Source organism: Polyodon spathula, chromosome 13 (assembly GCF_017654505.1).
Source record: "Polyodon spathula isolate WHYD16114869_AA chromosome 13, ASM1765450v1, whole genome shotgun sequence".
NCBI lineage: Eukaryota > Metazoa > Chordata > Actinopteri > Acipenseriformes > Polyodontidae > Polyodon > Polyodon spathula.
Window position 1 is genome coordinate 14,578,460 of NC_054546.1, and position 26,300 is coordinate 14,604,759.

At 36.0% G+C, this 26,300-nt stretch overlaps 1 protein-coding gene across 28 annotated transcripts in view; it reads right to left on the reverse strand.

The window, feature by feature from the left end:
• LOC121325789 (ankyrin-3-like) overlaps nt 1-26,300 on the reverse strand; it is a 188,079-nt gene that overhangs the window by 23,877 nt on the left and 137,902 nt on the right. For 15 of the 28 annotated variants that reach the window (XM_041268812.1, XM_041268818.1, XM_041268807.1 and 12 more), the window contains 13 exons: nt 24,113-24,215; nt 23,266-23,372; nt 20,741-20,773; nt 18,281-18,505; nt 10,806-10,960; nt 9,329-9,540; nt 8,634-8,841; nt 7,210-7,306; nt 6,450-6,678; nt 4,742-4,867; nt 2,636-2,758; nt 2,157-2,183; nt 785-866 (listed from right to left, as the gene is read on the reverse strand). In XM_041268812.1, the coding sequence (XP_041124746.1) occupies nt 785-866; nt 2,157-2,183; nt 2,636-2,758; nt 4,742-4,867; nt 6,450-6,678; nt 7,210-7,306; nt 8,634-8,841; nt 9,329-9,540; nt 10,806-10,960; nt 18,281-18,505; nt 20,741-20,773; nt 23,266-23,372; nt 24,113-24,215 (1,727 nt within the window). Of the gene's footprint in view, nt 1-784; nt 867-2,156; nt 2,184-2,635; nt 2,759-4,741; nt 4,868-6,449; nt 6,679-7,209; nt 7,307-8,633; nt 8,842-9,328; nt 9,541-10,805; nt 10,961-18,280; nt 18,506-20,740; nt 20,774-23,265; nt 23,373-24,112; nt 24,216-25,925; nt 25,938-26,300 lie in introns of all 28 variants that reach the window. The other 13 variants (XM_041268830.1, XM_041268813.1, XM_041268831.1 and 10 more) reach the window with 7 other exon arrangements.

Consider the following 26,300-nt stretch of genomic DNA (forward strand, 5'->3'; position numbering starts at 1 on the left):
AAAACCCAAATGCTCAGAACAACAACAACAACAACAACAACAACAACAACAAAACTCTACTCTATTGACTTTTGATGTGCTGTTTTACTATATCTCATACGGTCTCATTTTATGAACGTGTCTTTTATATGCTTGGCTTCCGGTTTATCATTGTTTTTAATTTTGTTGTTCTGACAAAAGAAAAAAAAAAAACTAAAAAAACACCCCTGTACCTGTATTAAAGCAAAGTATATTATGGCAAAACACAGGTTCAAATAACTAGGTTTTAAATCCATATTAGCTGTTTCATGCAAGATCGAATACCTCTTAGTGACAGGCATTTGATATGCAAACTGAAGCAATAGGAAGAAAGGCAAATCTCAATCTTCCATGCATTTTTTGTAAAATAAAATAAAATAAAAATAATGCTGCACAATCACAAAGCCAATAAGAGCAAGGAGTTTTGTAACATAAGGTAAAATATATAATAACAAAAAATGAATTTTACTTTGACTTTTAGTATTTTATTATTAATGCAGTTGTTAATTCCATCAAAGTAAAATATGCTATGGATGTTGCATTAGCACTTAGGACAATTCCTTCACCAATGGGATAACAGAAACATTAAAAAAAAGTGTGCAAGCACAGCAACTTAAAAAAACAACAACCCAGAAAAGCATGCAGTATACCATGTCAGGCATGTGAACTTACATATTATGGATGGTATATTTATGCATAGAACATACAGTATATCAGGCATTTATTGTAAACACTTAGTGATGGTTGGTTAACATTTTACACTCACTCATTCCAGGCTCAGCCAGATAGCTGTAGCGCTTACGTAAGGCTAAAGATGCAAAGGTATGACGTCTTTCTGGTTTTTCAGTCTGCAAAACAATAAAAATGAAAAATATGTAGGGTTTTTATTAACCATAAACTGATATAAATCCTAAATGCATGTTACAAGCTGTGATTACTGGTCATTAAGACTGGAGACTGGCCACTGGAATCTGGCCACTCAACACTTGTCTTTGAGTTTTACAAAGTTTATTTTGTAATTTCTAAATTAACGTAACCTTTTTCTGCAGCTTCTAAGGAAACATAGTTAAGCTACTTAATTACTGTTTTTGGAGTAAAGGTCTTGATAAATCTTGTCCAGGGAGAAATAAGGTTGTGATTGAAACAACATATACCCTGAATTATTTTACTTGAGCATTTTACAGTAAAAGGGAATTTCCATGTGTTGCAATCCTGGGATAACCACGGTTAGGTGATTGATGCAATCCTACTGTCGTTGATTCCTCAGTGCTATACAATGCTTATCCCAGTGGTGAATAGCTAGATCAAGTCAACCCCTTGGACTTGCAGATTTAACTGTTTACATTTAGACAGATGAAGAAGCATGATGCTAATTTTAAGGTGCAGGGAATGAAAAGATGAAAACTAGATGGCAGGTGGCATTATCCATGTAATATTTTTCAAGCATAGAAATAATGGGCTCTTATTTACAAACCTTTAAATGTGTTTTTGTTCATATACTAGACTTTTATTAGAGAATACCTAAAAGCAATTTTTCTTACTGCTAATAACTTAACAAGTTTTATTTAAAAAAAAAAAAAAAATCCCCTGTTCTGAACCTAGGAATGAATTAAATCTATTGCAAAGTAACTTGGATAAATAGCAGGCTGTTGTTAGCCATGCACAAGCAGTTACAATGCTTGAAACCTTATCTCACCTGCAGGGGGCAGAATACATAATGACTAGTAATCCTGTATTTCAAATTACACAGAAGTTACAGAACTTATTGACTTTATGAAAGTAATAACCATAATCCCTTACGATTTCCCTTTCCCTTTGACTCGAGTAAAGATCATTTAATCTGCCTCTACACTAAAAATCCCTTTCTTCCAGTACAGCAGATATTAGGACCCAGCCTGAGCTTCTTAGCCACAATCTAGGATTCTATATGTGGAAACACAGGAAGTAGATTTATAGTGTGGTGGATACCTGAATAAACCACAACAAAATTATAAAGCACTTCATGTTGAAGATGAAGATGTTGTTGTACGAAAGAGTTCATTTTAGAAGCCATAGCTATTATCCCTAGTATGTACGCACTTTAAAAAGAAAAAAGAAAACCCACACAGCAAACCATTAATGCAATATTTACAAATTACCTCATCATCTTGATCTGACTCGATTTCCTTTTGGTTCCCCAAGATGCATTGCAGAGACAGGGCATAACATAATGGACAGCAGGGAAAAGAAGTATCAGGATATGAAAAAGGCCAAGTTGAAAGCACGCAATGTACAAGCTTGTTAAACAAACCCACAGCCAGCAACAAAAGAAAAAGAAGAACCAAACATTTATTGCAAAGTAAATACAGGAATTAAAAAAAATAATAAAAACAAATCGATACAGTGCAGTAAGCCTGTGGACCATCAGCCAAAGCAAGAGCTACTGGACCAAAAGACCCAGTAAGAAAGAAAATGCTTTAGACGGAACAAGAAAACAGGAGCCGACGCCACAAACAGATAAAAGTCACGTTCAAGCAGTCTAGTGTATTTAACTGACTTATTTTAAATTCCTTTTTCTGGGATGACAAGACAATGTACAGTATGAGATGAGACTTCGATAAATCACATTTCAACATACCTTCTTGTGGGCTGGCAGTGTAATATTTAAGTTGCAGACCGCTGCCTGGGGTACTCCTTTTGTGATTTTCGTCTCTTTTAGGAAAGAAAGTCGCCCGCATGGCTCTTGACTACTGTCTCGTACCTGAGAAAGTAAAATGAAAGGGTTTAGTAGACAGGAAGCTTGGATTGTTCTGACTAGTAGATAATCAAGGTATAGTAACTTACAGAAAAGTAACAAACATTTTTTTTTTACCATTCCATTATAGTGCTGATATGATACCACTGTGATGGGTATTATGGTTTATACCACTGTGAAACCAAATGTGACTGCAGTGGTACCATTCTAACAACAGGCTAATGCTATTGTAGCTGACTTTGTGCTATCATTTCTTATTATAGAAATGGCACTGCCATTAAAACAAGGGGTCATGTCCACTCCACAGGGATTATGTAAAGTTGGTCTTGATCACCTTACAAACTGTTACATCAAAAATCTTTTAAAGTTGTGAGTGGAAATTTGGATTTGACAAAGATAAAAGTGCACTTTCTGAGAAGAATAAAGGCTTAATGTGCTACCATAAGCCTGAATGTGTCATTTACAACTTAGGCCTTGTCCACAATACATAATTGATCCTGAGAACCGCACTCAAAAACATTTAAATGAATCCAGCTCAAAGCCTCTCCACTAAAGCACTGTTTCATGTTTAGTCAGGCTTAATGAGTACAAACCCATAGTCCGGTTACAGTTCCTAGCAGAACAATGAACTGTGGGTCTGAATATGACATTATCCCACCATGCACTGTATTTTAAGTTTACAACCTGGTAAATATGGAGCCCATGCCCATGGAAGACATCACTTCTTAGCATGAACATTATGGCTTTGTTTCTTGAAAACACAAGGGAATGTAGTTCATATTACAGCGTACGCACTTCTGACAAACAGCACTACCATACGCAATCTAATTCAGAACTGTATTCAGCACTTTTAAGCCGGTTTAAAAGCAACTAATACAGTTTAAAGGCAGAGTGTGGACAGGACCTTATACTGCTGCAGGAATGTCTAATTATATCTCAGACTGACAAAGCGGGAATCTGGCTTCAAGCTTGTGTCCCTACAGCTTTCCCGTGCACAGAAGGTGAAATTATGAAAGCATGTAGCAGACACCAAGGAGTTATGTTTCAGAGTCAAACTGAACTGAACTGTGACAAAAACAAAAAAAGTGCAATTGCAGCATGTGCCCATAGAATAGAAAAGGACTCCACAATGAAGCAACAGTATATGGAATTTCTGCATATGCCCCAAAATTTGGAAGGTATTCAGATTGTCTGTTATATTTATTTACTTATTTATTTTTAAAGGCTATAATTTCACATATGGATAATTCATTATTATTATTTATTATTATTATTATTATTATTATTATTATTATTAATAATAGTAGTAGTATCCATAACTGGTCAATATGGGTCTTCAAATCACTGGTACTGTATTACAACATAAACAAATTAGTTTCATCCAATTTTTAAATAGGATAAAACAGAGTTGCTGATGTTCCTTTCTAAATATTGGAAATATTCAGATTAAACTTGCTGATCCAATCCAGTTTCTGAAATGGCATAGGTTACATGGGGATTGTAAATAATGGGGATGCAAGTCGGGGACATATCTTAGCTACTAAGTTAATCAAAACTGTAATGCTAATTAGTTGTAGGGGGGGTTAGCAGCCTTTCTGCATCAATGTTAATATAGCATCTCTAACGAGCTCTTCAAAAGGATACAGACCATTGCTACATCTAAAAAAGGCTATCTATTCATTGACTCCCTCTATTCATATTAACAGTATTATCATGCACAAAATGTTTGATGAATGTTTGATGAATGTTTTAACACAGCGACAGAAATATCAATGGTCATATCAATGACTATCTCTGATTCTGAACTGAGCACTGCTGGTTGAAGAGGCTGACAAAAAGAAGACATTGTGCATGCTGTGACAAGCCGTGATGAATACAAATGTTGAAATAAAAACGAGTATTTAAATTACTGTAAGAATGCATTCAGACAGAGAAACGATGGCTTGAACACCCGAAACCACACTGAGTCAATGCACCCCCCTGCTTTACCTTTACGCAGAAAGGCAGTCTGTTCTCCTTGAACGCATAAAAATTAAACACCAGCTGTTGTCCTGCTTTAGTCAAAGGAGCCAGATTGCCATAGCAATCGACGTAGATTGGTTTTCCTTCCAGAACCTGTAAAAATATAATTAAACACCCATTAAAACGAATGGCCTCATTCAAAATCACTTTTAATGATATGGCTAGGAATTAAACTATATGTATGTATTAATGTACAGGACAGTAGTAAAGTCATTCAGCCATTTTGCACTTACACAAACTTAGAAGGTGCACCAAATGTTTGACAACAAGGTTATATTACTATCACAATGGGCTATCTATACAGGTAAGTGGCATTTCATTAACTCAGTATAGTCACCAATTGACTCAAATAGGGCTTTCATCATAACTAAATAAAATGTATAATAACCACAAATCAAGTGCTTTGAAAACATCTGTTATTCGAATATGTACAGCTTGGCAAAAACCTTGACAGGTTACCAAATATTTACTATAGCAACTTATCTTGAGACGAGTCATTAGCAGATAATTATGTGGTTGTGCTTGTTAAACCCCACTGGCATTTTTTATTTAGACTGTGCCAAATTGCAATATGACCTTCATTATATTCACTTCATTCAAACAAAAGGCATGTGTTATAAACTGTATGTTCTAGAAATACAATTTGGAGGATATTCAAACTATCTTAACTTTTGCGTTTTCAGACACTTTTACATTGTTACAAATCCAGCTGAAGTGGAGACAATGTCAGCACAGTGCATCCTACATAATCAAACTAGGAGAAACTCTAATACACCTCCCAGGGTTTAAAGTTCATCAGGACTGTTTTAAGGAATGTGTTTTGAACAGTGTTCATAAGAATACTCAGAGCTTAGAGAGTTAATTGAAAAAATGGAATAAACCAATAAACCCTCTTTAAAACAGTTTCATAATAATAACATAATAATAATAATAATAATAATAATAATAATAATAATAATAATATAATAATATCTTTATTTCATAGTGGACCACCATCACAAATCATTATATGCAGAGTCACTTACAATAGGACACTGATTTAACATCTCATCCGCAGGATGGAGCACAAGGAGGTTCAGTGGCTTGCTCAGGGTCACACAGTGAGTCAGTCAGTGGCAGAGGTGGGATTTGTTTCATGGTTACAAGCCCTGGATTTTAACCCACTGAACCACACTGCTGCCTCATGAATGGCAAACTTCATTTAATTAATCAAAATGGGCTTTAAAAAACAGTCCTTAACACAACATTCTTTAAAACAGCCCTGAAAGTTCAGAACAGGGGCTGATATAGGGTTTTTTTATATCCTGTCTGCTTGTGTAGTTTACAGTGATATAAGCAATAATATCATTCTTATGTACTTATGCTGCCTATATGCACCTGGAAGCTCTGTGTATTGTGATATGGTGCAATTCATGCTTCTATAACGTGGTTGAACAGAACTCAGGTTTTACTGAACAGGGTTCAATTACACAGGTCTGTAGGTTAGTATTAAAGCACCTTGCTGACTTCTCATGTCAAATACCACCAAAGCTGGCAACAGAGGCATCAGATCTCCGTTGACACTGTTATGGCATGTGTTTCTAATTGTCCAGCCCTTGTATTCAATCTTGAACAAACGTTTGGTTAAAAAATGTATCATGTTATTAATCTCTACTTTTGCTCTATATAAACACACCTCAATGTCTTTGCTTCTGGCAACTTCTTCAAAGTTCTCCTGCTGTTCCAATGTCTTGTCCACTTTGTCGTCCGTCATGCAAAAGCATCGCAGGCGGGATTCTACAGGATCATTCATTTTGGCAAATACAACAAACTTGGCCATGTAGGGAACACAGATTAACTCTCTGTAAAGTTGCGTCGCTAGCCCAACAGTTTCTGGGACTTGGTGGCAGTCTGCGAGCCAAAATCTACAAGAAACAAAACAAGAAATACTTGTTTTCCCTTCGGTTTTACACTGTATGGTTCAAACTTTCTTTATATCAACAACACACTGTAGCCTAGCAACAGCAAGACCTACAAATTAAATCATATCAGATGTTTCTGGCACGGACACTGGCGTAAAGGCAGAAAGCATATGACAAAAATAAAAATAAAATTGAATTTAAATCTTTCCAGACACAAAACCTAAACCTTATATAAGAGACATGCCATGGAATCACCCCTTGGAAGAAATAACCCTAAACACTCTCCTTTCTATATAAATGTACTGTATTTAAATACCTCAAAATTTGTATACTACATTGCTCAAAAGGTCAATTCCAGGTCTTTGCTGAATGATATTGGTCTGAAAATATGTACTAAATGCAGCTGCCTTGTGAATTAATTTCCTAACTTATTTTCTCAGTTTAAAAGACAAACTGTGGGCAGTGATGGCGACTGCATTGGGCACTATTTAAGAGCAGAAAGACACTACATTGTTTTTAATACAGCTTCCTTACCGGGCAGAAACATTTGTTGTAAAAGAAACGCTTTCGTTAACAAACGTCAGTGGAGTGGTTCCAGTGATATCCTCCCACTGGGCTGGTGAGGTGCCCCCTGATAACAAAAACAAACATAAAAAGATTTACTAAACAAGTACTGAAATGTCATCCCTTTCTTTATATCAAATGGATGATTTCTATCTGGACAAAGTTGAGCAGTATCTGAAATCATGTCTATTAGTTTCCATCCAGCAGACAAAGATCAAACTAGTGTCCCTGACTGGGTGCTGTAGAAGAATGGTGGGAAACAGATCCTTGTAAATAAAGACACTACCTTTACGTCACTGGTCGCTCTCCAGAATTCATGTAATTACAAAATAGAGCTCCTGCTAAAGGTAATACAACTGCAAATGTTCTAAAAGCAAACTGTCTCAAGTGTGAGTTTGGTTCTTTGTCTGTGTTAACGTGCTTTGACTATAAGTTCAGGAGTTGCTCTTCAGTTCTAGTTGCCTGCCATAAAGATATATGTAATGTAGGCTAGATCAGATCAGTTAGTTAGCAGCAGCACTCTCTAGTGCACAGCAATGTATTGCTAAAAGAAAATAAAAACCTAAAAAACTAGCAGGTCACATGGATGGAAATGGCTCTTACCTCTATAAAAACACTCTGGCTGATCTAGCCTATGTTACAATAACTAATGGCAGGTAAATAGAACTGGACAGCAGCTCCTGAGTTCAGGTGAACGCACCTTAACAAAAAACTTTGCTTCAAAGCAGGCAAGGGATATTTGAGATTTATATCTCAAAGGCTCTGTCCAGGTTACATTTTTACACAGTTTTCAACCCAAAAAGATAAACAGTGAAACTATTGTTCTATGCAGGACATGTATCAGTAATTGTTTATAAGAGTAACCTTTAAACAATGTCAGCCTTGTTTCTTTCAAAGTTGCAGTCACAGTTCTGTGTCTCTGTCTTCAGCCAGACTACAGACTAGGTATAATACTGTTTGTATCAAAACAACATTTAAATTGGCTACTAACCCACAATTCCAAGATTTTTATCAAAATTGACAAAGTCAGCTGTATCTAACACTGATAGGTGCACTTAAACTTCAGCGTAAAATTATGCTCTGTACATAATACAACTTAAGTAGCCCATTAACTAAATATAGGAAATGTAGCAAGCTATATCAGCGATTGTGATGATTGAACCATGTTTTCTTTGGAAGCCTTTATAGTTGCTAGCAACTCTAGTTTATTATTATTATTATTATTATTATTATTATTATTATTATTATTATTATTATTATTATTATTATTATTATTATTATTATTAATTTCTAAGCAGATGCCATTTCCCAGGGCGACTTACAGCTGTATACAAAAAATACATATCAATAATTACAGAACAATTAATTTAGTACAGTATATTTGCTGTCCTTACCCGTTATACTGCACAGGAGTCTCAGACAAGGAGTGGTGTCTCCTTTGTATCCATTGGTTACACCTTCTCCAGAGGGAGGAGGCACAGGAATTGTCATGGTGATGGGTTTATGAAACTTCCTCCTCCTGGGTTCCACGGTTACAATTGGGCTGAATGTGGCTTTATTTCCAATAACCTTTTTGACAATTTCATCCGGTGCTGGCTGAGCCTGCAAAGTAATATTGAGAGTCTTCAGGAGAACTACACAGAAGGTAATAGGTTTGCATCAGTCTCATGACGTGGAACCTGGCAGCTGACTCTCCGTAACAGCCCAATCTAAAGAAATCCACCCAAGGCATCCCATCACATCTTCTTGACTGTTCAATTTCCTCCATGATAATGAAGAAATATAATCCCAGATTGATTTTTAATGGGCCAATGTTTCTTGTGAAACAAAGAAAGCCTTATTCAGGTATCCTGACATTTAAAGAGGAAGTCTCATTCAGGTTTATTTTACCAGAGATTGGGGTGCTTAACTAGATTAAACTTGTTAGTTTGAACTCCATTGCAGTAACCCTGCAGCTGTGGCATACAGTGTCCATGAGTGCATGGATATACACATAAAATGGGATATTATTGTAATTCAGAGGGTATTATTTAACAATGCTTCTACAAAGCTTTAGTCAAGAGAGATCCCTCTGCCAGCACCACATTACCTGAAGACCAACACGGATTTTCTTGGTCAAGGCCCCTTCTGGAAAAGACGCTCGCACCATTGGCACAGTCATGCTGTGGAGGACACCCCCCTCAGGGCCCAGCTGATTGCTCTCCTGTTTAATACGAGAAACCACGGCAAAGTACTGGGGAAAATCCTTAGTGAAGATTCGACAAATGCGTTTCTTCTCCAGGTCATCCGAGCTGTCAAGTTCTGCAAGGCAAACATTTTTTTTTCACAAACTTGACTAATCACAGTAGACCTGTGAACATACCACTTCCCACCCTGGATCTCAGTGCAATGTGAAACTTTGCAGAACGTCTTTTTTTTTGGAGGAACTCCCTGTGTCAAATTCAGTTATTTTGTCTGAAATATAGCTCTTGTTAACTGAGCAAAACTATTGTTTTGCATCATGTGGGAGTGTCAGAGATTGACTTCCTAAATAAGGATGATGTATTTCTAGATGCCAATATAAATTCCAATACAGTTAATAGGATTATCATCTGACTACCTTAAGTTATTGTATAACGAATAGGTAAGTTACAAACAACTTACTTAAAATGATCATCGATTCGATTCTGGTACAGATATTCCCAGAGTTCCTGTTACAGTAGCACTGATAGTACTGACAGACTTGTGTGATATTGTAACATTGTACAGCAATGGATTACACCGTGTAACAATTTTTTTTTTTGTTCCTGGGTAGTAAGTGTTATTTCCTAATTGCTTATGCCTCAAAGGTATAGAAAATGGCTATTACTCCCCACAAACTTTGCTTTTGTGACCAGGACAGTGATATTTCAAAATATCACTATTTCCAATGGGAAAACGGGCAAATGTATTTACAGTATAATCGTAAATCTCGAAAAAACTACTCACTTCTAAATCTTCTGTAGTCATTTTTGTATTACTTTAGTATAAATACATGTTAATTTGGATTCATGTGTTGTTTTTTTTCTGACTTTATGTGAACGAAAAGACACACATTTGCCAGTTTTCCCATTGGAAATAGTGATATTTTGAAATATCACTGTCCTGGTCACAAAAGCAAAGTTTGTAGGGAATAATAGCCATTTTCTATACTTTTGAGGCATAAGCAATTAGGAAATAACACTTACTACCCAGGAACAAAAAATGTGTTACATAGTGTTACCAGTGTTGTTATTGCATAAAATGTCAGCATATAAAAATGTCTGTGTTATCATTGTGCAAATGGTTTGAATCACTGCAGAATCCCTTGTGTTACTACTATATTATCAAACTAATAGAAGAACATGCCTCAGGCAAAGCAATCACCCCTCATATATATTTATAAAATCAGGAAGAGCAATTTGGCTCTTCTGTAACTTAACTGTTCCATGAATCTAGTGAAAAATAACCCACCGAAGCATATGCTGTGCCTATCAACTAAGGAATCTGCGTTTTACAAGTCCTAATTAAAAATACCCCATCCCATTCCTGTGATACTGGACACCTACCTTCATCCATTCCGTTTAGGACCTCATTCAAGTCTTCTGACTTGCAGTCGTACTGGTGCTCCTTCCAAGTCTCTCCGTTCTCACTCCTAAGAATAATCAGTTCTCTCTCTTTGCCTCGCATTGATCCAAAATGGGGGATTTCCACTATCACAGGGCTGGAAGAAATACACGCTTTTAACAATCCTATCTTAAACAAGAAAAAAAAGAAACAGAGGTGGTGGATTCAATAATAAAATACAGCGCTGCTTATGGTTTGTTTCCTCCTTGTTCTATAGCGGTATTCAATCGGATGTAGATGGACACGTCCCAAATACAAAAAAAATGGTAACTTTTTACAGCTTAAAACACTTGCATGACTATATAGACATAGAGAGGAAAATCACACAGACACACAGTCTTTTTGGTTGAAAAAATAAAAAAAAAAAGCTGAAGGAAAGAGATTGGGGAGTGTTAGGCTTATAGTACATGGTTAACCTTACCAGCACCGGGCACCCACAATGCACCTGTGTGGCATTAGTCTATAGCTCTATATAAATATGAATAGTATCTCTTGTTACCATCTATAAAAGGTTTTAAATCAATTTTCATTTTATCAAGGGCTTTAACTTCAATTTATCTGCTCTCATTAGTCTTTTCCAGGCCTTGTTTTCACTCAAACTATACTATACATTCACTTCTTGGACAGCCGGTATTCATATTCCACCTGAGCCTGACGCTCTCAAGGACTCTCCAGTATATGTGGTCAGGAAGTACATGTCGCACAGGAAGTGAATTAATAGTATGGGGCAGGTTAAATTGTCTTCACCTCAGTCAATGTGAAAAAAAAAAGACACAATGATGAGGGATAAATATTGATGTCTTAACAAGAGATTAAAATTAAGTCATTACCCCCGCAAAAGCTTCAGGACCCTTTTAACTACCCCTATTCGCCACTGTTAAGTTCAACTTTTTTTTTTTTTTTTTTAAACTCGAATTCCCCATAACCTGAAACACTTCTAAGTAACTTTCTACATCAGCACCCTTAACATTTAGATATAGCTACTAAATGGTTCATCCCAGATCTCCAGGTTCATACAACAGAGTGCTTCCCACTATGACAAAAATAGAAGCTCTTCTTTGCAAACATATGCGACTGTCCACTCAGTGGTAAATCTCTCAAGGTACACTGTTGAACTTCCATGCTCATGCAGGTATTGGAGTCCCCATGCACTCAAAGGAAATACTTAACTGTGCCCATCAAAAACGGGTGCAGACCTAGACTTTTTGTACCTTCAGGTGCAATTAAAAGTAAAGAAAACTAATGATAAATCAAACAACAATCAGATTGGGCAGTGAAAAGCATTCTGTGGAGTAATACTCATTTTAAAACTATACTCAATAGACCTTTAAGATTATAAACGGTAATTCTCAAACTGCATAACTGCCCAAGACCAGGAAATAGAGATAACTGTGAAGTATGTTACATACAGTGTGAATGGTTTGTGGCTCTTTGCTGTCATGTTTAGCTGACCACTCACTCACTACGTAAACTCTTGTATTTGATGATTTTTGAAAAAAATACAGTTGGGAAAAAAGCTTAAGACATTGGGAAGAATTTATAAAATATGCATCTATATATAAATAGATATATATTTTTTAATTTGAAAAAACTATTTAAGTGGACTCTGCAGCTTCTCAAGAAGAATACCAAGACAGTATCCTTGTTTTCCTACACAGGCTGTAACTGGACGTATTGCACAAGTTTGGACATTTCACCTAACATCATTTACAAATAGAGTTAAAGATGTATATACAATCGCTCAAAGCCCAATAAGACGACTATACATTAACAAGAGCTGTTATACAACAGAACCAGTTATATTCAGAAGAAGTTTAATGTTCTTACAGGGTAGAATGTGCTTCATATATTTTGCCTGGAATCCAATTCATCGTTAATTATTATTATATTTTTTTAAATACTTCAAATAACACTGTTATATGGGGCTCTTAACAAAATATTGTGTGACACAATCTGTGTAGTTAAACCAGAATGATACTGTCTACACCAACATTAAATACCGGAGTGATTTCACAATTTAGTACAAGACATTTAATTTAAAGAAAAATAAATATATAAATAAATAGAAATGATACAGAGAAGGTACCAAAGATGGAACTCAATTACACACGCTCAAATTTCTTATTCCACAAAACTTTATGCAGTACAAATGATCAAACTGTATGGATTTATTACAAATATATAATACAATGCAGATGTAAATGATCTATATCTGTATAAAATAATTAATTGAGGTTACACAGACCAAAAAGATTTAATCTGAAACATGGTTTGCTATTCTGAACTGTTCAGTATCGCGGTATTATACTGGATCAGCCTATTCCAGTGGTTCAGTGTTTCAAATCTGCAGATACCTTCTCCATAATTAAAAAAAAAAAAAAAAACTCTTCCACTTCATAGTATAATGTGTTTGATGCAGCCGTGGGAGATTAAAATATGAAAGTATAGAAAAGTAAAGCAGTCATGAAAGCAGAATGCTTGCGGTGAGACTCACATGCCCATAAAGCGAGAAAGACTTAGCAGAGCTTTGAGAAGTCAAGCCACCATGATTGTCTTTCAGCGACAGGAATCAACTGAAAGCTTCAGAGAAAAAAAATATATATATATGGGAGTGACCAAAAAAAAATAGCCAATAGAAAATAATATATATATATAATTTGCTTGTCTTTTCTAAACATGTTTATCCTACCCAATAAATTTTGTTCCTCGCGGCCCGAGCTGCAGGATTCGGTTAACCAAGCTCTCACCCTCATTTAAAGGGGGGAGATTGGTAGGAAGGTGGAGTTTACTGAATTACATCCATGCAGCGATAAGAGAAACAACAAAGGGAAAATAAGAAACAAACTGTCAGCCCCGAAGGACCCTGTAATTTCCATTAAGGATCCAGTTCAGGAAAAGTCACACCATGTCCTAGTGCAGTGATTCCCAACCTGTGCTCCGTGAGTCAGCCCCAGGTCAACTCCCAAAATTCAGTTACCCATTTCTACACAATCATATGTTGTGCTACTACAATATGTATTACTAACCAACACAACACACAGCTTTATTTATATATAATAAGATACATATGTAGTCTGCATTTTCCCCCTTTATCTGTTTTTTTAATTTTTTTATTACAAGTGTGTTTATAAATTAATATATATTACAGCTCCCTTTGATGCAATACCAAGCATCGCCTTCAAAGCCGCCATTAACTGAAACAGCTTTCTAATGTGAAATAAAAAAAAATAAAAAAAAAAAATAATATATATATATATATATATATATATATATATATATATATATATATATATATATATACAGTGCCTTGCAAAAGTATTCAGACCCTGGCCCAATTCTCTCATTTTACTGAATTACAAATGGTACATTGAAATTTCGTTCTGTTCGATATTTTTTTTTAAAACACTTAAACTAAAAAAAAAATTATTGTAAGGTTACATTGGTTTTATGTTGGGAAATATTTTTAAGAAAAATAAAAAACTGAAATATCTTGCTTGCATAAGTATTCAACCCCCACACATTAATATTTGGTAGAGCCACCTTCCGCGCAATAACAGCTTTAAGTCTTTTGGGGTAAGTATGTACCAGCTTTGCACACAGTGTCGGAGTGATTTTGGCCCATTCTTCTTGGCAGATTTGCTCCAGGTTGTTCAGGTTGGTTGGACGACGCTTGTGGACCGCAATTTTCAAATAGTGCCACAGATTCTCAATGGGATTGAGATCAGGACTTTTACTGGGCCACTGTAGGACATTCACCTTTTTCTTCTTGAGCCACTCCAGTGTTGCTTTGGCCTTGTGCTTGGGATCATTGTCCTGCTGAAAGGTGAATTTCCTACAACGCTTCAGTTTTTTAGCGGACTGAAGCAGATTCTCTTGCAGTATTTTCCTGTATTTTGCTCCATCCATTCTTCCTTCAATTGTAACAAGATGCCCAATCCCTGCTGATGAGAAGCATCCCTACAGCATGATGCTGCCAACACCATACTTCACTGTAGGGATGGTGTGTCTTGAGGCATGGGCAGTGTTAGGTTTGTGCCACACATAGGGCTTTGAGTTTTGGCCAAAAAGCTCTATCTTGGTCTCATCTGACCACAAAACTTTTTCCCACATCGCAGCTGGGTCACTCTCATGCTTTCTGGCAAACTCCAGACGTGCTTTCAGATGGTACTTCTTGAGTAATGGCTTCTTTCTTGCCACCCTCCCATACAGGCCAGTGTTATGCAGAGCTCTTGATATGGTTGCCTGGTGCACCATTACTCCACTCCCAGCCACTGAACTCTGTAGCTCCTTCAAAGTGATTGTTGGCCTCTCTGTGGCTTCTCTCACAAGTCTCCTTCTTGTTTGAGCACGGAGTTTTGAGGGACGGTCTTTTCTTGGCAGTGCCATGGTGGTGTGATGCAGCTTCCACTTCCTGATTATTGATCCAACTGTGCTCACTGGGATATAAAAACACTTGGATATTATTTTGTACACTTTCCCTAATATATGCATTTGTATTACTTTATCTCTAACTTGTGTAGAATGCTCTTTGGTCTTCATTTTCCTTCAGATTCACAGCCTTACCAGTGATCCTTCAACAGTGGGGTTTTTATCCAGAAAATGTGACAGTAACTTTAATGGTTCACAGGTGGAGGCCAATGGTAAGGTAATTGTGTCCTCGTTAGGGCAATTTCTTTCATCGGTGCAAACTGGGAGCTTCCACAGCACAGGGGTTGAATATTTATGCAAGCAAGATATTTCAGTTTTTTATTTTTCTTAAAAATATTTCCCAACATAAAACCAACGTCACCTTACAATAACTGATTCTGAGTTTCAGTGTTTAAAAATAAAATACCAACCAGAATGAAATTTCAATGTACCATTTGTAATTCGGTAATATGAGAGAATTGGTCAGGGGTCTGAATACTTTTGCAAGGCACTGTGTGTGTATATATATATATATATATATATATATATATATATATATATATATATATATATATATATATATATATATATATATATATATATATATATATATATATATATATATCGTATTACTTAAATTTGGGCACCGTTTATTTTAAATTGATCAAAATGACTGTGGCACTTAAGAGGGCGGCCTTTATATGAGGGCAACCTTTATTACTAATACTATGACTTTCAAACACTGCAATATTTTATTACAAGATTTATGACATTTTAGAAGTATCCCAGTTGCTAACTGTTTGTAATACGGTAGCCTACCTGTATGTAGCAGCGTGTGTGGCTAACCTGCTTTGACTACAGTACATTTATCGGTGACAGTTATCGATAGTCTATTAGGTGGGAGGTGGAAGGTCAGGGGAGTACTGTACCAGCGAATCAGGAGTGTGTATTGATTGTTAAGGGGCGGGACAATGCTGGAGTGACAGTTAAATCCAAGAGTGTCCAATTACCGCATAATATTGGTTTGATTTCTGTAAAAACTGCAATATATCCTACTCTGTCATTTTTTTTTTTTTCTCACTGCAACTTGCTTGTTTGTAATTTCTCAGCAAGAGGAACCGAAACTAAATCTTCTCATAGATAGTAAGCACATTGTTTTTATTTGTATGGGATTAAGTATGGGAATTACAACTAAACTAAAAACAAAACAACAAAACCACCTATAAGAACTTCAGAAGGACTGCTGTTCTGTATGTAGTTTATCTTGCATTTTCTTTTAGCACTGTACTACCATAAATAATTCGAGGGCAGTGCCAAATTGAAGTAATACGGTATATACACACACACACACACACACACACACACACACACACACACACACACACACACACACACACACACACACACACACACACACACAGATGTGCAGTCTTAGACATGTTGCATTTTTCTACTCTGATGCATTTGAGCATCAACAATTTACTGAAAGCCTCCACTAGTGTTTTCTACTATTATAACAACCTTGACTTGCATAAAGAAGGAAAAACATTGAGTGAAATAGCTCACATCACTCGATTTTCAAGGTGTGGTATATGAAGCATAATCAACAAGCACAGAGAAACATCATCTGTAATTGACAAACCCAGGACTGAAAGACCCAAAAAGCTAAGGATGAGCAACACTTGAAGATAATATCCTTAAGAAATAGAAAGAAGACAAGCGTTGAATTGACAACAGAACAGTCAGAAGGCACAGATGTCGTTGTCCATCAAATTAACAGCACGGAGGTCACTCTTGAAATCAGAACTTAAAGGATGTGTTGCAGTAAGAATACCTCTGTTAAGAAAGGGGAACAAGACTAAAAGGCTAAAACATGCACAAGAACACAGAAATTGGACTATGGAACAATAGTCAAAGGTGCTTTGGACTGTTGATGGATGGATAATGACTCTCTCTCTCTCTCTCTCTCTCTCTCTCTCTCTCTCTCTCTCTCTCTCTCTCTCTCTCTCTATATATATATATATATATATATATATATATATATATATATATATATATATATATATATATATACACACACTAGCATACTGTGATGATTCTACTGCTTGTTTTCACTGCTCAGGTAAAAAAACAAAAGCATAATCTGGCTGTACCAGCCTTCTTGCTACATTGGGCACTACATTGAATATTCCTAACTCGGTTGGAATGACTAAATTAAAACAAACAACAAAAAAACAAACCATTAAAACCACAGTTTTAGTACTTTTCTTTTTCAGCAATATAAAATGTGCTACAGTGTTGCCAGGGATACGAATATCCTTATTTCCATATGTTATGAGATGTTAGCTGCATACAGTAATAGAAGTTAATGTGAAACAAAAAGAGGCTATATTTGTTGCTTGACTTTGTGAACTGTACCGTATGTGAATGATCTACTTCAGACTCCATGCTATTATATTGGTTTATTTAGCAAGGTTTAATATCTCACAAGATAATATGCCAAAAATAAATTCTCTTATCACTACTTCTGGAAACACTCTCCAATCAGTTTTTAATTTTAATTGCTTCTCACCCAGCTCGTCTTTGTACTCTGGTGTGTTTTTTATATGTACTTCGAGTTTCAAAATGCTGTTGTGAAAAAAATGCATGGCAAGTGGTCTGTGGGAAAAATCCAAACACCAAGGTGGTCTCTACATTGAAAAAGGTTAGGTTGGAAACCACTGTCCTAGTGGATTGTTTCTCCTTCAATCAGATACACACTTTAGGCTTTTTGATTTATTTATTTTGTTTAGCAGTCCTCTTTATCTGTTCTTTAGACAGATGGAAGGAAAAAAAACTGTACTGGCGATGAAGAAAAATGAATTTAAACTACCTTTTCAGTGTTTGCGCCAGTGAAAAACCGGTGTCAACCTTTATCTTTATTACCCATTGAAACTACAAAATAAAAAGGAAATAAGATGGGTGGCCATGGCATGGGGAACAAAAGTATGAATCGACCAACCAAACTTACCCCAAAAACTGCGCCCCTGCAGGCCCGACTTCCACAAGCCGACTGGTAAGTCCTTCTCCCTCAACCATGGGCGGGGGGCTGGCAAGCTTGTGTCTCTTAACCAGTCGGCAGGTGATGCGTGTGGGCGCTGTGCACTTCCGCGGAGGGATAATGATCCGCATGCCATTATGACGGCTGCCCCTCATCGAGCCACCGCGGGCATCAACCATGAAGCTGACCAGAAACCTGTGGAGAAACACACAGGGGGAACCTTTCAATAGCGCTACGGCAAGTCTTTCATTATACCCTTCTGACATGCGTATTCATTCTATTGTTCTTATTAAAATAAAATAAAATAAAAAGGTTCTTCTGAGTTTTCAACCCTGGCAGTTGCCCCACTGATCATGTTTCAGATATGCAGTGTATGTTCTATTCAAATGAAAGCCCTTTAAACAGAAGGTCTCAATTTGTCAGAGTATGCGTTTTTCCTAAATATGCATTTATTGGTTTTTTTTTGGGTTTGTTGAAGGCTGCTCAAAGATGCTTCGTAGTACAGATATTTGCTCTCTCTGGCTGGGATGACATTTTAGGTATGCTGGTGCTTCAATGAAGCACTAAATTAAGAAATGTGAAGATGACTGTTGAAATGAAAACTATACAATTTCCTTAAACAATTTACCTTCATTGCATGTTTTGTTTGTTTTGTTATTTGGTACTGCTATAAGGGTATAAACACCAAAATAAAAATGTAATCCCAGTTTCTGTCACAAGCTCTGATGATGCTCAATCCCTTTGTAACAGGCTTGTTTCAAAATAGACTTTTATATCATGAGTTTTACAGCTGAACAGGTCTTTGGGCCTTGGTAAACAAGGGATCATCAAACTGTTTATATATAAACAGTTTTAAATGGCATCTTTGAAAACAATGAAATTTATAAGGGACTTTCACCTTAAAACTATCCAGTAAATAAAACATTTACATCAAATGTCAGTCACCATTACTTTAGCATCGAGTGAAGTAAATGCCTACTGAAAAAGATGAATATACTGTATTGTCCTGGGAAACTGCCAAGGTAAAATACCCCAAAACCTTTAATTGGGTGATACAGATTTAATCACTTGTACGTACATTAGACAAACATTGTGTTGATATTAAGGTTTTCCTTTAAACTAAACAAAAACATCTAAGGTGGTGTAAAACTGCTAAAACTAGTCATGAACACACATTGCCTCACAGTGGTTAAATAAAACTAAATCTTATCAGTGTGCTTGATATTAAATGTCAACACGATTAAATGGTTAGCTCTCCTGGCTTCAGTCTGACAGAGAGAGTTAAAAGGGGGACTGTGAATTTGTTGCCTGAAAATGTTTTCTCCTGTTAAGATCAGTTTAGTGTGCATTACGTTTCAATATTGTCCACCAAGTAAGTTAAAATGTGCCTCTTATCTCCCCTGAATCCCCTGACATAATTTAACCAATTCAAACATTGGACCATTTCAAGTATTTTGTTTTCAAAATAGCTAAGAAAATCTTTTGAGATTTTAAACAAAAAGAAACATTTTGGGTACATCTTGTTGGGAAACACTCTCATCTCAAATATTGAATATTTACAGGAAATATGGGACGTGCATATTACTGAACGTTTAGACTGAAACTACATGCTTTATATATGTAGAGGACAAATCTTTAACATCACACTACATGTTGAGTGTAACTGATTCAGTTCTCCACACTGTTGCCTGTGAAATATAACTTGTGCAGTCTTGAATACAGAAGCACCTGCCAACATACTATAGGCATTCTGTCAAAATTTTGCCCATTGCGACAGGAAGCAACAGTTGATGTAGCTCTTACTCATTATATAATGTGTCAGAGAAACCATTTGCTTAACAAATGAGTCAGCCACGTAATGGTGACAGACCACTTATGGTGAAAGTATCATGAAACTAAGGAGTTGATTTGATTAACCTATTTTTTATTTATTTTTTTACATTGTACAGTAACAGGGATTACATCAACAACTCATTTTTAGTGGTAATCAACCAAGAACATAAGGTTGATGCAATCCATGGAAAAAATCTCTAAAAACCCACCATCCCTTTATCCTATCAGCGTCTACGTTATCTATGATTAATGTGTGATTTTACATGATTCAATAATGGTATGTTAGGTCCCAAATTAGTGCTAATGATGTTTTTGAATAGACCATTTAAACAAATGTGTCCCTTTTCCTTACTACATATGCTATGTAAGTACCTATGAAGTTCAGCTTGAAAAAAGTGTGACTGTTTACATGTACAGTAAGTCTGTAAATATCACTTCCTACAAATATTCTCCGTGTGAGCATAAACAGGGAACCTACATTCATGTCTTCAACACAGCTACCATGGGTAACTAATCTACGTGAAAAGACTGTACAGATGGTACAAACAACCAAGACAAGAGTAAAGCAAGAGTTTGATTACAGGACAGAATTATCACCTTGAGTCATACTGAGGAAGTGGAGAGGAAAGGCTGCAAAATAAAACCAAACAATGTAGACAGCAAAGTAAAGAGAGGCATTACTGTTATTATGAAAGCAAATAAGAAGCAAGCTAAAGAATAGGTCTCAACAGAAGGAAATGCAAAATGTAGGGTACAGAAAAAGCAAAAGAACAATACTGCTGTACGGCACCTGTTATCCATGAAAACAAAACAAAAAAAGTGTTAAACAAGCATATTTTTCGAAAAACACATTAATTAGTTTTACTGTTATACACATACTGTATGTATAACAGTAAAAACCAAAGTTGTTGTTAATATTATTTATGACTAAAAATGATTTGTATGATACAATTTTGGGGGGATTAAATCAACAGATAGAGCAGCCACATATTTCCCTGTTTATCTTTTGATTACATTGAATGCAGTTGTATGTTCCAGAAGGGTCCTCAGTGTAGACTGAATAACCCCATAGAACATGATAACATTATGGGTCATAAAATGATGCAGTATTTATGAATCGAATCCTTTCTTAAGAGGTAAACCTTGCTGCTAAAATACATCATCCTGACAAAGCCATAAAAACTATATTAGTGCTATCAGTATCATTTAAAAAATTGACAATCTAGACCTACATCCCCAGCATATACATGTCAACATTTATGGTTTGATATAGATAAGATTGGACTGACAGAAAAGTTGGCCCATATTTTCTTTTCTTGCAGTGTATAAACGCTACATCAGTTTGCACATTCCACTTCTTTTTAATATAAATATGTAGTAGTTGTTGTTTGTATTTTCTCCCAATTTAGAATATCCAATTCTTTTTAAACTCAGCTTACTGCTACCAACCCCCGCGCTGAGTTGGGAGCGGCAAAGAGAAACACACGCTGTCCTCCGAAGCATGTGCCGTCAGCCAACTGCTTCTTTTCACACTGCAGACTCACCATGCAGCCACCTCAGAGTTGCAGTGTTGGAGGACAACACAGCTCTGGGCAGCTTACAGGCAAACCCGCAGGTGCCGGGCAAGACTACTGGGGTCGCTGGTGCGCGGTGAGCCACCATTCTTTGCCATTTTTTGATGATTCTTCGCCATTTCAGGACTTTGACTAGGCCATTCCAGAGCCTTGATTTTATTCTTCTTTAACCATTCTGAAGTAGATTTTGATTTGTGCTTTGGATCGTTGTTATGTTGGAACGTCCAGTTGCGCTTTAAACCAAGTTTTGTAACTGAGTTTTTCAGATGATTGGCCAATATCTTTTGCTATGCTAAGGAATCCATTTTTACCATGTATTGAAACAATTTACCATTCCACTAGAAGAAAAACATCCCCATAGAAGGATATTATCACCTCTATGCTTAACAGTAGGTATGGTGTTCTTTTCTTTGTACGCCTCACCAGACTTTCTCCAAATGTAACGACTATCAGCGTGACCAAATAGCTCAATTTTTGTTTCATCTCTCCACAAAACCTTTGACCAGAACTTATATCCATCATTCAAATGCCGTTTTGCAAACTTTAAGAGACTGTGCTTGTGATGTTTCCCATAGAGTGGCTTTTTCATTAGCCTGTGACCACTGAGACCTTCACCATGCAACATTCGACCTATGATTGAAATAGAAACTACACTTGCAGTCAATTCACTTTGAATATCTTTGGCAGTCAATCTCAGATTGTTATTAACCTTCCTCACAATTTTTCTACTTGTTCTTGGTGAAAGAACCTTCTTTCTTCCAGACCGAGGGAGTGCTGTGACAGTACCAAGAGTCTTGTACTTCTTGATAATACAAACAATAGTTGAAATTGGGAAACTCAGATGCTTAGAAATCTTCTTGTATCCTTCTCCAGCTTTATAACAATAAATAAGTTTCTGGCTAAGGTATTCAGATAGCTCTTTACTTTTTCTCATATTGACTTATTGGTAATGACAGCAATCAACCTATACCTAACCCTTTTATATTCTCTAAGAATGTTCACCTAAAATCCAGCATTTTCTAGAATTAGGTTCGGCATTATGAAATTTCTAGCACCTTGTAGACACTATTATAACATCAAAGGGTATGAATACTCTTGAATTAGCATTTTTGGAGTTTTGCAAAAAAAAAAAAAAAAAAAAAATTGCTGAAATAAATAATTTCAGACATCTATATCTTGTAACTTGTAATTATAAATTTCCATTGGAGTATGTATACTTTTGACTACAACTGTATATGGCAGGCATTTAGAACCAATGAACAGCTCCTTATCTGCTGCTTACACAAAAATGTATCAAAAATTTTAAAAAGCACAGTATTTGAGTAATTACAATAAGAACCAAACATCACCAAAAGGTAAGAGGCCATTAAAATGAAATCTTACGCAACTGAAAAATTAGAAGACTGAATGAAAGACTAAATTGTGTATGCACTTCGATGTACAATGGAAATTCATTTTAAAGCTTAGTAACTTAAACGGTTAAACAGACCAATGGTGTACTGCAAATTGACAAACCATTTTCTACTAACCAAATAACCTGGCACTTACCCAGAATGAATAGGGCTGGAAACAAGGTTCACATTGTCAAGGGCATCTGCTGTCCAGCTATAGCGTCTCAGTGGGTCTGAGTCATACCCCCTGGTCACTGTCAGGTGCTATACAAACATGCAAGGATTCAGTTAGTGTTTTCTCAAATAGTCTCTAGTTGCACCACGAAACTGGGTTGTAAAAATAGATGCCTTTTGATTTAATGAACAGGACCGATTTTAAATCACCTTTAACTCAGTAACAGCACTGGCAGATGAAAACAAAATATATAGGATTTATTTTTTTTTTTTTTTAAAGCTGAAGAACAAATCTCATATAAATTACAGTTAACAGATTTTTGAGTAACAGTTGGCTTCAGATTTGGCTGTATAATAAAATACTGATGATACTCAATAAACAGTTCTAAACTGTTGCTGCCTTCTTTAATCTAGAAAGGTCTAATGAATACCAACATCCATCCATCAATAAGCTCATTAAAAAAAAAAAAAAAAAGTATATATAAGTATATATAAGGGAACCTGGATTGTAAATATTGACAATTCTCATTTGACTTTATTAATTGACGTTATTATCAATGTAAAAATGCCCCATCTTACTTAACCCATTACTGATTTAGGGACCATATGGTACCAGCTCATTAGTGCTTAATGTCTTGAGCACTGTAGACCCATATATTAACCCTTTCTCCACTCTGTGTTTAATAAAGGGGCCAATTAGATTCAATCTTTATAGGATGCATTAATATAAATGTGTGATTTACAAAGTGAGTAATAACCTGCAGTAATCTTACTGGAACACATCACACACATTATGAATGGACACTTAAACTCTTGAAATGGAGACATACCGTATCCTTTGGTGGGGCTAGGATCTCTTCAATCATGATGCTGTCCCTGGCGAATGAGCTTCTGTTCAGGGTGTTAGACCTATCCGAACTGAAGGAGCGGAGGCTGTTGTATTTACAAGTTACCATACAATAAGGGGTTGATGATGATGAGATGAACAGAAAGAAAAAAAAATTGGTTAATGCATGCAACTTCCAGGGAATTGTTGCATATTTCAAAAATAAAAATCAAAACACTGTATTGGAGATATTGAAGGACAAAACAGATAACTGAAAGGGATTTTTAGAAGTTAAAGCTAGACAGTCGATTCCTACATTATTTTACCAAAACTGAAAAGGAGGCTATATGGGTGTGTTTTTTTTTTGTTTTGTTTAAGACAACCTTGCTTCACAATTATTTCATATCGCTCCAATACTGTTAAGATGTAGAGCTAACTTCCTTTTCTAAATGTATTACATTATTGTCTTTAAAAGATCACATCTTATTCTTTCATAATAAAAATTACCTGTAACTTGAAAATCATATAATAACAGAAGGGTTTTTAAAAAAAATTTTCATCAAAAACGAGTTTAGCAATTGCCATCTGAAAAATGTCTCTTAATAAGCTACCATATATCTCAAAGGTCAGTCACAGCCTAGGCCTGTTAAACCCTTTAAGATGAATTGCAAGTATCTCACAGCACTGACAGGCTAAGAATGTCCTTTCATGTCCTGTGCCAGTTTGTAACACAGATTCTAGGTCTCTTTACCAGTTGGAAAGGTTTGCTCTGGTTCAAATTATGCAACAATACCAGATTGTTTAGGTTAGTAAGACGATACTCAGGTCTAGTTTTACTAAACGTTTGTTGCAGTGCAAAGTAATGCACTACATTTCCTAAATGCAAGCATTTCAAAACTAGATGTTTTTTATTGGAAATTGGATGTAAATGGATCCATTCTTAACAGATTTGTAACAGCAGTAGTTTTAGTATTAAATAAAAAATTGTGTAAACTGGTGTAAAAACAGACTCTTTCTGCTCATTTTAATAGAAAACAATGTCAATGCTAGAAATACTAAAAAAAAATCTTGTGAATCCTCACAAGACTTGTTCAGCCTGACACAGGATATTTATGTCCACTGTATTGTACTTTTCTTTTCGCAAAGTACAGTATGTGTGTGTGTGTGTGTGTGTGTGTGGGGGGGGGGGGGGTTCCAAAAGCAAACCAGATTGAAAAGAGCCACTAGCAGCCTTTACTGAAATAGTGCTGTCTGTCAATTAAAAACATTTAAGGTCAAAATGAATAAGGAAGGATGATCTACGTATTTAAGGAAGAGCTACGTATTTCCCTTTAGAATGGTTTCTGAAAGTTTAACTGCACATTTAGGGTATTAAAAATAGCACTGTTTGGTGTGGGGGTGTTGTATTTTACTTTCAGACAATTGTTCCCTGGAAGGTGCACATAGTGAGATATGGGGCCCATGCTATGGTATACATCACCTTTAAGGTCTAATCAAACCAGATCAAGAATAGTACTGTCTATAAGTCATGTATCCTTAGGCATGGATATTTTTTATTGTGAATTTCCAATTATTTTTTAAACTAAACTACATAAGGTGCCATAAAATTGAAATGATGAGCAAAAAGGTGACTCTGCAAAAACTAAAAAAGCAAAAAATCTGATCCATTGAAAATAACAATGAAGAAAACCATCAAGTGCAATTCCTACTAAATGAATAGCAACAAAAGAACATCACAAGACAATGCTTAATGAAACTGTAAGGTGACAAGGGTGATAGATAGCACAGCACTAAGGGAATGTGTCATGCCCTCTTACCTGATCTTAGGGCTATGTTTAGAAATTTAGTGGGGGGGGGGAGAGAAAAAACAAGAAATTGAAAGCAAAGCATCAGAAGACGGAAAAAGCAGAGATGTTGTGGTTTCATGACTTGTACTTGTTTTGCACTTCCACATGTTATACTCTGGATCCTCGATATGCTCTGAGCCACCACATGACGCCAATACATATCTGACTTTAGAAAGTGTACCATAATATTTTATATGAGAACATATTTCTGTCCAAGAGTATAACATACAAGCAGACTTGGCTGATGCAAAAAATGAGTTGCTTAGCAACGCATAATAATGGTTCAATTAAAACCAAGAATTCATGAACCCTAACTATGCTAACCCACAAGAGAAAAAGTGTGGA